Raw genomic sequence first — 10955 nt, 5'->3', positions numbered from 1 at the left:
TCAACTCTAGGACCAGTATGACTATTGTTCCAAGACTAGCATGGATTGGTGACCAATGTCAGTACCTTTATGGATTCGTGATCAGTTCCAGGACTGTCATGCGATCAATGTTTGTTCCTGGACCTAATCAGAAGAAGTATATCTTGAAGTGCAACTTGAATTCACCAGCTTTTGGGAATACAGTTGCATAGCCCTGTATCCTAGCCACATTGATTCGTTTTCTTAAAAATATTGTGCGCATTCATGTGCGCATCACACTCCTAAGCGCACTGTAGTTAAATCAGTTTTATGTCGCAACTAACGCAACTAGTAATAGAAGTTCTTAAGTAAGCCTTTAAATCTTCAACTTCTGAGGAAATAAACGAGAAGCTTAATTCCAGAGAAAGAAGCTCACCTGGAAGTTAGTCACCAACTAAGAGTTTGAGAATATGTATCGAAAAGGGTATCATTTCCAACGTAAACCAAATTTTTTAATCTACATCCGAATTTCTGTCCTTTGTTTTTAATTAAAACGCAAATATTAGAACGTATTCGAGGCAGCCTCTCTCGTCGTGTTTGCGTGTGTGTGTTTTGGCAGATAGCACGGACGCGCGCACAAACATAACGCAAGCACACAAACGGCGATTGTTTAACCTCAATTGAATCGTCGCGACCCCGCAACACACAACAAACCGAGAACTAAGGCAACGATCCACCAACAAATCCGTCCGTTTCGATAAGATAGAAGCCGTCTATTCTTCGTCGCAGCGTCGTAGCCCATCGCCGAGAGCGTGCGTCAGTGTGTGCGGATGGTCACTCTCACCAATAGTAGGAGAGGAAAAAAAAAAGAATAACAAAAGGGTCGCAAAATAAATACCATCACCAACACAATTGCAAACCCACACCACGCCATCAGCTGATTCGCGGAGGTAAAAAAAAGATTCGGTTTATCTGTGCGGATGGAGTGCTAGAGCGCGCTGGGAGTGGGAGTTTCGAGCGCACATTCACTGTGCAGCCACTGTAGAAGGCAGAGGGGTGTGAAGCTTTAACCTACTGCCCCGTGCCGAAAGGATCTTCACATTTGTTCATACTTCAGCCGCTGTTTCGGAAATGTTGTCAAGTAAGCAGATACGTTAACTTCGGTCCCGCACGACGCAATTAAGTCGACCGCATCTCTCTCCTTCCAGAGCTTGTAGCCGAGTTCGGCGAGCTGCCGGCGTCGCAAAAGGCGCTGCTGGTGGCGGCCGGCGTCGGCGGCGTGGCGCTCCTGTCCGCCGGCGGCTATCTGGTGAAGCGGCGCATCGACAACACACCGCCGAAGCAGTGGCGCAAGGCGGGCGAGCTGACCGAGCTGTACGTCTACCCGGTCAAGTCGTGTGCGCCGGTCGTGCTGCAGCAGGCGGACTGTGCCGATCTGGGGCCGCAGCGCAACCTGCTGCGCGACCGCACCTTCATGGTGACCAACGCCGACGGCAAGTTCGTGACGGCACGCATGAAGCCGAAGATGGTGCTGGTGCAGCCCCGGTTCGACGAGCGGTTCGAAACCATGTACCTGACCGCGCCCGGCATGCCCGAGCTGCGGATCGAGGTGGGCGCGCTGGGGTCGGCCGACGCCACGCGCAGCACGGTCTGGGGTGAAACCGTTCCCACGGTCGACTGTGGCAGCGAGGCGGCCCGGTGGTTTTCCCGCTACCTGCTCGACAAGGAGGACGGCTACCGGCTGCGCTACTATCCGCTGAAGTATACGAGCCGCCGGCGGCACGGCGGCGACACCGGCTCGCTGCAGGACGAAACGAGCTACATGCTGTTTAACGAGGCGAGCGTCACCGATCTGAACCGCCGGCTGGAGAACAAGGTGACGGCACTGCAGTTCCGGCCGAACTTTGTCGTGCGCGGCCCGGAACCGTACGGCGAGGACCGGTGGCGCTGGGTTCGCATCGGGGACGCCGTGTTCCGGTACGAGATGCCGTGCCTGCGGTGCATCTTCACCACGATCGATCCGGCGTCCGGCGTGGCCCATCCGGACAAGGAGCCGCTGCGTACGCTCAAGCAGTAAGTGCTGGGTGCCAAGCCAGGGGGCAAAAGGGGTGCAAAACGACTAAAGGGCGCTATTCGATTTACTGCTTCCAGGTACCGCCAGCTGCCATCGTACGGAGAGTCACCCGCGTTCGGCATTCATCTCGGACTGCGCCGTGCCGGTGAAGTGAAGCTGGGTGATCCAGTTTACTTCGCCTAAGCTGCTCCCACCGCAACGGGGCGTTACCTTGTTCAACCTGATCGCATTGTTTTTTCTTTCTACCAGCACTGTAGGTAAGCGAGGGGCCGCGAGGGGATTTCTTTCCTCAAAAAACATCCCATTTCCTTCCCTCTCTTATTTTTTTAAAGGAGAACAAAAAAAACAAATTAATTTTAGCAAATAGCGCATTTAGATTCCAAAATTAAAATAATACCAGCATAATAAAAGCACACAAACGCAACAGTAACCGTCGCATGATGCACATGGTGACTGGGAGGGTGTTTTCCCTTTTTCTCCTTTTTTTTACAATCATCCGACGTACACGGCATCGCCCAGCCCGATCGCACCGAGCGTACGGATGCCCATCTGCATGCCGACGACCGGCGACTGGCCGAGGCCCGGTTTCAGCCGATACTTGCGCAGCGTGTTCAACGGTTCCTGCTCCGGGCTGCTGACCCCCGTTTCGGGATCAACGTTCGTGAACAGACACCTGTAGACGGGAGAAGAGCGAGAGAGAGAGAAAAAGGGTTAGGAAAGTGTATAGAATTACTATTACTGCAAGAATAAACTAGTGTTGGGTTTCATAAATTTTTCGTTGAGATTAAATCCTATGAATCTTGAGTGATGTGTGATTCGAATGCCGAAACGACTCTTTAAAGATTCCTTAATCTCCAAGAATTCATGAATTTCCAAGGATTCATATATCTTCAGGGATTCATGAATCTTTAGAGTTCTAGATGTAACATGCAAGTGTTGCATGAACCGTCTCCTCGTAGCAAAACAAACTATCCGGCTGCCTGGTACTTGCCAGGAAGTCCCGAAAGCCTTTATAGGCTGGCGTAGCCTCGTAGGTTGCTACGCCAAAAAGAAGAATAATGGACAGCTCAAGCTCTAATAATCTTTGGAGATGTATAAATCCCATGAGATTCATGAATTCCTAGAGATTCGTGAATCTTTCGAGACATAAAAATCCTTCGAGATACATGAGTCTTTGGAGATTCATAACTATTTGAGATTCATGAATCTCTGGAGTTTTGTGAATCTTTTGAGATATATGAATCTTTAGAGATACTTGAGCCTTTGAAGATTCATAACTATTTGAGATTCATGAATCGTTGGAGATTAATGCATATTTGGTGATTCGTGAATCTTTCGAGACGTATGAATATTTCGAAATTCATGAATCTTTGGAGATTCATAACTATTTGAGATTGTTATTCATGGATTTATGAATCCCAGGAGATTTATGAATTTTAGTGTAGTTATGAATCTCTTTGATTTATTAATCTTTGAAGATTCATTTATCTTTCCAGATTCATGAACCATTGGAGAATTATGAATCTTTCGAGATTCATGAATCCTTGAAAATTCATAAATATTTAGAGATCCGTGAATCTTTCGAAATTTATGAATATTTGGAGATTTATGAATCTTTAGCGATTCATGAAACTTTGAGATCCATGAATCTTTGCAACCGAGAGTCAGATTCATTGAATCATTTCACGGATCGGAATCAGATTTACCCAATACTGGAACAACAAAAAAGACAGAATTGCAGCTACAAAGATAAGCTATCGCAGACAACAACAAAAAACACGGATGAGAGTTGAGGGGTTGCAGAACGATAAGGAGATAACAGCTAAAAGCATGACCAAGTAGTACGCAGCAAATGCATAAGATGCTTTCGATTTACCGCGCAGATGGTAATATAAACGCGTGCATGTGCGTGTGAGTGAGTCCATCCACCGATCACCCCGGAGACACGAGGACACGTTGCCGTGTGGAAAGACAAGTTCGGAAAGATGGATGAGCGATAAGCGATAACAGGCCTTTGGGCGCCGTCGATCAGGTGATCCAGCGGCTGCTTACCTGGTGCACGGTTTCACGTTCCGGTAGACCGTGTCCCCGATCCGGATCCACCTCCAGTCGTCCTCCTCGAACGCGCTCGGGCCCTTCACCAGTATGTTGGCGCGGTACTGGAGCGCCGGCACCGGTTTGTCCAGCCGGGTGTTCACGTCCGCGACCGAGCCCTCCGACACGAGCATGTAGCTGGTGGCGTCGTGCAGCGCGCCCGAGTCCCGCGCCGTCAGCAGCCGGTGGATGCGGTTCTTCTCCCGCACCGGGCGGGTCGGCCGATCGAGCGGATAGTACACCAGCCGCAGGCCAAAGTCCTCGCTCAGCAGAAAGCGGGACAGCCAGCGGGCCACCTCCTCGCCGCAGTCCACCGCGGTGACCGGCTGGTCCCACACCTCCGCACTGCCCGGGGCGCTGCTCTCCAGCAGCTTCCGCACGTCCACCCCGATGTCCATCATGCCCGGCGCCGACAGGGTCATGCGCTCGTACTGCGCATCGAACGCCGGCTGCACCAGCACGAGCGTCGGATGGGACCGGCCGGTAATGAACTTGCCGTCCGCGCTCTTCACCACCATGAAGATGCGGTCGCGCAGAAACCCGACCTGCGGCCCGATCGGCGAGCACTGGAACTGGCGCACCCGGACCGCGCCGCACGATTTGATCGGATAGATCCACAGATCGGACACCTCGCCGACCCGATGCCACTCGGACGGGGGTTGCTGTGCCGCCCGGTACTGCAGCAGCCGGTACACGCCGTACCCGAGCGCTGTCGCCACACCGACACCGGCGGCGACGGCCAACAGCTGCCCGGCCGTCGGTTTGCCGCCCGCTCCATCGTTCAGCAGCTCTAGATGCACGAGAGAAACTCCTTGTTAAAGACGGTTTGTTGTGGACCAGGCGTGGTTTTGGGGAGGCATGAAAATGGAGATGAACTTGATGAGCGATCACGATGCGATGAGCGATAAAAATGGGGAAACCGGGAACACTTGGTGTGCTGTAACTTACTGGAAAGCATCTCGTCCGACAGCCCGTCCGCGTTGCGCTGATGCCTGAAAGTGAGCGGTATCGAGCAGAAATCAATCATTAAGAAGGCCGATTTTTCGTTGCGGGAACCGTTGCGTCGCCGCAAGGTAGCAGATAAATTGTGGTATTTGCAGGAAGCGCGGCCCCAAAACTTGGCTCAAACCGCTGGCAGAAGAATCTAATCAACGACTGTCAACAACTCCAATGGTCGTGGATGATAAGAAACTGTCCCGTCCCTCTCCTACTCTCGCTCTCTCATTCTCTCTTCCTACAAGAGGGTGCTGTTTGATAACGCTTTTCTTACCTTTTTGTCCGTTCGCTAATGAAGCAGCTAATCAAACCTCGGCGCGATACGTCCCGTGCCCGCTCCGGCAGAAGGTGTTAATGGGCAGCTCAAATACAACGCGAAGACAAGGCGCACGTGCATTGCCTGCCTGCTGCCCTAAAGACTGCTCCGCATGACGCCGTAATGCTACAAGTACGAAGAAGACATTAGTTGTTTTAGGGGTGAGTGAAGGACGACATTTTACACACTTTTCGGCGGACGGAGGGATTTGCTTACCGGGTTTTGCTTTTTTTCACCGCCTCTCCCCGTTCTCACTGCGGAGTTTGTTTACATCTAATCGAACGGATTTTGCTGGATAGTTTCTTCTCTTCTTACTACTACTACTTTCACATACTGTTTCCTTCTCGCTCTTACTTGGGGCGGTATCGGCGGTTGGCGGCTGAACTCAACTGTCACGCACAAGAAAAGCGACGCCACATTTGAACACAACAATACAGCTTTGTTTACATACTTACCGAGGGAAACTGATCGGTACAGCGCGGTTTCCCAAACAATTTTACACTCTCATTACTTTAAAATTATATATTTTAAACTTGTGTTGGTTTAATAATAACAAACTATAACTGCGCACCGATAGGTTTGTCAGTAAAGTGTTTATAATAAAGCAACCATTGAGCGATGGCAGCAAAGTCGGTACAAGAGGTGAGCCTACATTGTACAATCAAACCAAGGTAATTATACTATACCGGTGAGCTTATAACTTGTGTTTATGCAAAAGACAACATTTGAAAAACAAACGCAAAGCTTCAAGATACACTTATCCATTCATTGTTTTATATCAATTGGTGAGCAATTATAATAATAATTGTATAATCAACAGCTGTAATTGTAAAAATTGCGTGAGCTGAAACTGTCCCACTCCGGCTGCTGGTAGAGTGACCAGACATACCATTTTGTCTGTATTCCTACCGATTTTAAATATGCCTACCGATTCACAGATGAGCACCCTTAAACTACCGATTTCTAATTTTTGCTACCGACAATCACAGATTTGTTTCATGATACCTACCGAGAAATCATATAACTATTTTCGCAAACATTGTATGCATTAAACTCATTATATAGATATTGAAATCACTAGCGACCAGAATAAGGAATTTAACAGTGACAATGTGTCTGTTTGTAATCAGATGCGGTTTAAGCCCGTATCTGTGCTCCATCGGGTGCGATTTTATCGGAAGGTCTGTCACAATTTTATATTTCAAATGCCATCCTCAGCACGCATTATCGTCTTTGTGTTGAACTGTCATTTCTCAATAGCACAAATAACCGGACAGCATGATAAAAGGTACCCGGATAAACGGCGCTTCACTGTATGTTGGATTTGTAGGAAAAATCTCAAATTTACATTTTTTTTTTTGTTATCATTAAGTTATAAACTCATCAAAATAACGTCAGTTTCAATCGAATTTGCTAAATAGCACATCGAAATTCCCAATCCAAATAATTCCTCGAAAATGGATTGAAAGCACGTCCGATCTAATCACATCCGAACGATCACTGTCACGGCCCTAAGCGACTGCAGAAAGGAACTTGCCACCGCTCAAAAGAAAATATCCCAAGTGCCTCAAATCCACTAAATGACCACTAAACGGCTTCTAAACGACTCAAGTTCTCAACCTAAACGGAATATAGAAAGACTTCGTTTAGCAGACGACAAACGACTCGCATTCTAAAAATAGCACAAAAGCTGGTGGCGCTCTCTGTTGGCCATCTATTGATCAAACCAATGAAGCTGTGGAGCTTTCATTTTTTTTTTCTATGGATTTTCGATTTTCCAGTCGTTTAAGCTTAATCTGTGGCGCTTGGGATGTATCTCAATCTCTTTTGCTTAGAATCAGTAGTACAATTTCCTGATCGACTCTACAGAAAGGCCTACGTTCGGTCAACGCTAAGAACCAAATGTAATTCATCTCCTTAAAATGCACATCATGAAGAATTCATAGCATCCCTTACCGAATCTGAAACACCTACCGACCACTACCGATAAAATGTTGGTGCTTCTACCGATAACCGCCAAAATCATCTGACCACACTGACTGGTGTGGTACAGCGTAGGTGTGCTATTGACAGCAGCTGTCGAAAAGGGAGCTGTCAAACCCGGCTGTTGTTGACAGCAGCGCGACGCATTCCAAAACAAGAATGACACACACACACACACACACACACACACACACACACACACACACACACACACACACACACACACACACACACACACACACACACACACACACACACACACGCACACACATACACACGCCCTTCCACTTCTAGCTCTGGAAAAACGTACGAATTTACGCACTTGTTCGTCACCGATGTCGTATCGCTGCGAGGCTGTTCCGTATCTGTAAACTAAGGGCAGTGGTTGTGGTGCACGGAAAAGAAGATGTCATTTGGCTGGGTGTAAACAAGTGGATGGGAGGAAACGAAGGCTGTAAGATTTCTATTGATGCAAAGAAAAAAAAAGGGAGACGAATGTGGTGTGTGTGTGTATTGTTTGTGACGGAGCAGAATGCGCTAGCAATAACAATGAAAAACAATTTTTCCTTCGAAAGCTGTCCCATACTGCTTGTACTGTGATGTGTGACACTGCGAGTGAATGAAAGTTAAAAAAAACGCGATAATTGGCTCAGGAAACTAAAAACAGCTTTGGTTACGCTTGAGAGGGGTAAAAAGCCTTCAAAGTTTTTCTTTGTTTTGATACATATTTATGTGCGATGAGCCAGGGAAGGGAATAGAAAAACTGAAGAAACACACAAAGCCACGAATTAAACAGTAGCAGCGTTTTTGATTTTTAAACTTTGTCCCCATGCTGCGACATTCTGCCCCTTTGTTTTGCTGCTATTGAGCAAAGATAAGTGCTTCCTGCATTCGAGCCCCGATCTGCATTGCAAAGGAGTGGAGAGCGAGCACATCAATGCACTTGCAATCACACACTTTACTCAACACATCGAGCGAAAGCAGGGAAAAAAACATGCAGCAAAACCATCAAATTCTAATTTTGTTTTCATTTGTTTGTTTGCAGGGAAGTGAAAGATTGCCATCTTGCTGCAGTTGCATCGGTTCTGAAAAACTCATACACACCGCCAGCGGTATCATCGCAGCAGCAGAGCATTAGTCATACCCAACAGTGTGTGTGTGTGTGGGTGTGCGTACGTGTATGTGTTTTGAAGAAGGGGCCAGATTTCTAAACACACAGTCGGTCGTTCTACTAGCCGTTCTACACCCCGATACGATCCCAGCGCACCAGCCAGTAATTTGATCCACCGAGAGTGAGGCGTGTGCGTCTGGCCGTCACCCGGTGCATTGCTAGGGCTTTTGTGGACCGGCCGCGGACCCGCCCTCGGAGAACCGGGGCAGATAGCAGACAGCAACCGCAGTCTCACAGTATTGAGGTGAGGTTAATTAGATTAATAATCACGATCGCTCTCACCACCATTGCGTAAGCAAAATGTTTGAACAGCGCGATACCAAACAGCACCCTTCCACGGTGTATCGCACGTCCAGCAAGGGGATTTATATTATTTCTTGTTTGTCAGCTTAACTCTTTTGCTCTCCTAGCAGCAAGATAATGCGACAGGGGCTGCCGCCGACGTTGGGCAAGCGCGCTGTTATCACAAAATGTTTAACGTTGTGTGTGTTTTTTTACAGCGCTTTTTTGTTTTAGCTTACTATTAGACGGAACGGTTCACTGAACTGCGCCTGAGCGACAATGCCGATCCTGTACAGCATGGTGTCGCGGGGCCAAACCGTGCTGGCCCGGTACGCGGACTGTATCGGTAATTTTACCGAGGTGACCGAACAAATCATCCCGAAGATACAGCTGATCGATCACAAGCTTACCTACTTGCACGGCAACTATCTGATTCATTACATCTGCGACAACCGGGTCATCTATATGTGCATCACGGACGACGTAAGTTTGAAGCACGAGTTGCCAACATTTTACATATCTTAAAATGCGGCTCAACACGTGACACCTTTTCCCAATCTTTCTACACGATCAACATAAAGTCACTCGTTAGATGGAAGCTTAATTCTGTATAGATGGTAGAGTGATAAACGAATTGCTCAGCCGTTTCCTGACCATCATACGGTTTCATTCTATCTTTGCTTCCATTTTTGCATATAACTGAGTATGTTTTTTCACTATCAATACTATCAATATTCAAGAAAAACCTCGTGAAGAGATTTCAATTTCAAGTTTCAATTTGATCCAATCGCGTTTAAACAGTTTTAATTTAATTTATTTAATAGCAAAAGCAACAAGTTACAATACAGTAGAAAGCACAGCCTAAGGGGAAATCCATGATATAGAACCTATTTAAACGTAACTCGATCTGAAATTAATGTACAAAAAACAAGTCGCTAATCGTTTCATTCATCAAAAAAACTCCCGTTTAATCTCTGTAATCCTGTTTGCTTACGAAACCCTTTTGCCGTTCCCTTCCTCGACAGCGCTTCGATCGATCCCGTGCCTTCCTCTTTCTGCAAGACATCAACGAGCGGTTCATCTGCATGTACGGGCTGACCGTGGCGACCGCGATTTCGTACGCGATGAACACCGAGTTCGCCCGTACGCTCGCCGCACAGATGCGCCAGTTCAACGAGGGCCAGGAGCAGGACGCGATCAGCCGCGTCAATGGCGAGATTGACGAGCTGAAGGACATTATGGTGAAGAACATCGAAAACATCACCAACCGGGGCGAACGGCTCGAGCTGCTCGTCAACCAGACGGAAAATCTCCGCAACAATGTGCGTATGCGTGCGGCTCTGTTCGCCCAATTATTGCTTTTTTTTTTTGCTTTTCCTATTAACAAACCTCTTTTTTGTTCCTCTCTTTGCAGTCTGTGACATTCCGGCAAACGTCGCGCAATCTGGCGCGCACCATGTTCTGGCGTAACGTGCGCATGTACTTTCTCGTCGCCGCCATACTGCTGTTCGTGATCTACGTGATCGTGAGCATGGCCTGCGGCGGGTTGCTGTGGCAGAGCTGCATCCACTCGTCGCCCGCACCGAAGGGGCCACCGAACGGCGGGGGTTTGTAATTCGGTGTGTTGGACCGCCAATGAGCGCGCGCAGGGGATGGTGGTGGTGGTGGTTTGCAGGATTAAAGTGATGAACGGGAATTAGTAGACAGGTTATCTTAACGCTTTATAGCTCAACAGAACAGAGTTTCGTTCGAGCAGCAGAACACAGACACACGGAGAAACAAGAATGTAACATGAGTTTATTATTATTATCTTCTTTTTTTTTTAGTTTCGTTTCGTGTAGTGTTTTGGTTTCCAATATTTGTTTTTGTTGCAGTAGAATCGGGGTCTCTTGACGTGATATAGTGCTCATTGACATTGTGATTGGCAAGGGCTTTGGTGTATCGTTTGTTCAAAGTTTATATTGATAAAAACAAAAAAAAACAAAAACAAAACAAAGGAAAGTGGAACACATTTTTAATCCCATCTCTAGTGACGTACGCTACAGTGCGGCACAGTGGTTTGAATTTATTTAGTTTTTAAA

At 47.6% G+C, this 10955-nt stretch overlaps 3 protein-coding genes across 10 annotated transcripts; 2 read left to right on the top strand and 1 right to left on the bottom strand.

Annotated features, from left to right (window-relative positions):
- The first annotated feature begins 656 nt into the window (after positions 1–656).
- Positions 657–2803, top strand: LOC120905805 (mitochondrial amidoxime-reducing component 1-like). Of its 3 annotated transcripts, none has more exons than XR_005739945.1 (4): positions 657–1099; positions 1167–2031; positions 2110–2289; positions 2552–2803. XR_005739945.1 is itself a non-coding variant. In XM_040316968.1 (3 exons), the coding sequence occupies exons 1-3, from the start codon at positions 1090–1092 to the stop codon at positions 2213–2215; spliced, it is 981 nt and encodes a 326-aa protein (XP_040172902.1). In that variant the 5' UTR covers positions 657–1089; the 3' UTR covers positions 2216–2803. The 3 variants fall into 3 exon arrangements, 1 of the variants encoding a protein (XP_040172902.1); XR_005739944.1 differs by having other exon boundaries at positions 2365–2803; XM_040316968.1 differs by having other exon boundaries at positions 2110–2803.
- On the bottom strand, positions 2383–7835 carry LOC120905804 (mitochondrial amidoxime reducing component 2-like). Of its 5 annotated transcripts, none has more exons than XM_040316966.1 (6): positions 7744–7835; positions 5655–5827; positions 5397–5564; positions 5075–5118; positions 4085–4937; positions 2383–2705 (listed from the first exon to the last, which is right to left on the bottom strand). In XM_040316966.1, the coding sequence occupies exons 4-6, from the start codon at positions 5082–5084 to the stop codon at positions 2525–2527; spliced, it is 1044 nt and encodes a 347-aa protein (XP_040172900.1). In that variant the 5' UTR covers positions 5085–5118; positions 5397–5564; positions 5655–5827; positions 7744–7835; the 3' UTR covers positions 2383–2524. The 5 variants fall into 5 exon arrangements, with proteins under 5 accessions (XP_040172900.1, XP_040172899.1, XP_040172901.1 ...); XM_040316965.1 differs by lacking the exon at positions 7744–7835 and adding an exon at positions 5894–6066; XM_040316967.1 differs by lacking the exon at positions 7744–7835 and having other exon boundaries at positions 4085–4916; positions 5655–6064.
- Positions 7767–10875, top strand: LOC120905806 (vesicle-associated membrane protein 7). Of its 2 annotated transcripts, none has more exons than XM_040316970.1 (5): positions 7767–7875; positions 8467–8836; positions 9093–9357; positions 9900–10196; positions 10289–10875. In XM_040316970.1, exons 3-5 carry the CDS (start codon positions 9154–9156, stop codon positions 10487–10489), a joined length of 702 nt encoding a protein of 233 aa, XP_040172904.1. In that variant the 5' UTR covers positions 7767–7875; positions 8467–8836; positions 9093–9153; the 3' UTR covers positions 10490–10875. The 2 variants fall into 2 exon arrangements, with proteins under 2 accessions (XP_040172904.1, XP_040172905.1); XM_040316971.1 differs by lacking the exon at positions 7767–7875 and adding an exon at positions 7976–8109.
- The last annotated feature ends 80 nt before the right edge of the window (positions 10876–10955 follow it).

The sequence above is a fragment of the Anopheles arabiensis genome, chromosome X, assembly GCF_016920715.1.
Source record: "Anopheles arabiensis isolate DONGOLA chromosome X, AaraD3, whole genome shotgun sequence".
Classification (NCBI taxonomy): Eukaryota; Metazoa; Arthropoda; class Insecta; order Diptera; family Culicidae; genus Anopheles; species Anopheles arabiensis.
This window is presented reverse-complemented; position numbering and strand designations above follow the sequence as displayed.

Excerpts from the sequence above, each read along its gene's own strand:
- LOC120905805 (XM_040316968.1), top strand. Across the intron at positions 2,032-2,109 it reads CCGCTGCGTACGCTCAAGCA|GTACCGCCAGCTGCCATCGT; the intron begins GTAAGTGCTGGG and ends TACTGCTTCCAG.
- LOC120905804 (XM_040316963.1), bottom strand. The coding sequence starts at position 5,153 with ATGATTGATTTCTGCTCGATACCGCTCACTTTCAGGCATCAGCGCAAC. Across the intron at positions 4,938-5,074 it reads GTCGGACGAGATGCTTTCCA|GAGTTTCTCTCGTGCATCTA; the intron begins GTAAGTTACAGC and ends GTCTTTAACAAG. Across the intron at positions 2,706-4,084 it reads AACGTGAAACCGTGCACCAG|GTGTCTGTTCACGAACGTTG; the intron begins GTAAGCAGCCGC and ends TCCCGTCTACAG.
- LOC120905806 (XM_040316970.1), top strand. The coding sequence starts at position 9,154 with ATGCCGATCCTGTACAGCATGGTGTCGCGGGGCCAAACCGTGCTGGCC. Across the intron at positions 9,358-9,899 it reads ATATGTGCATCACGGACGAC|CGCTTCGATCGATCCCGTGC; the intron begins GTAAGTTTGAAG and ends CTTCCTCGACAG. Across the intron at positions 10,197-10,288 it reads CGGAAAATCTCCGCAACAAT|TCTGTGACATTCCGGCAAAC; the intron begins GTGCGTATGCGT and ends CTCTCTTTGCAG.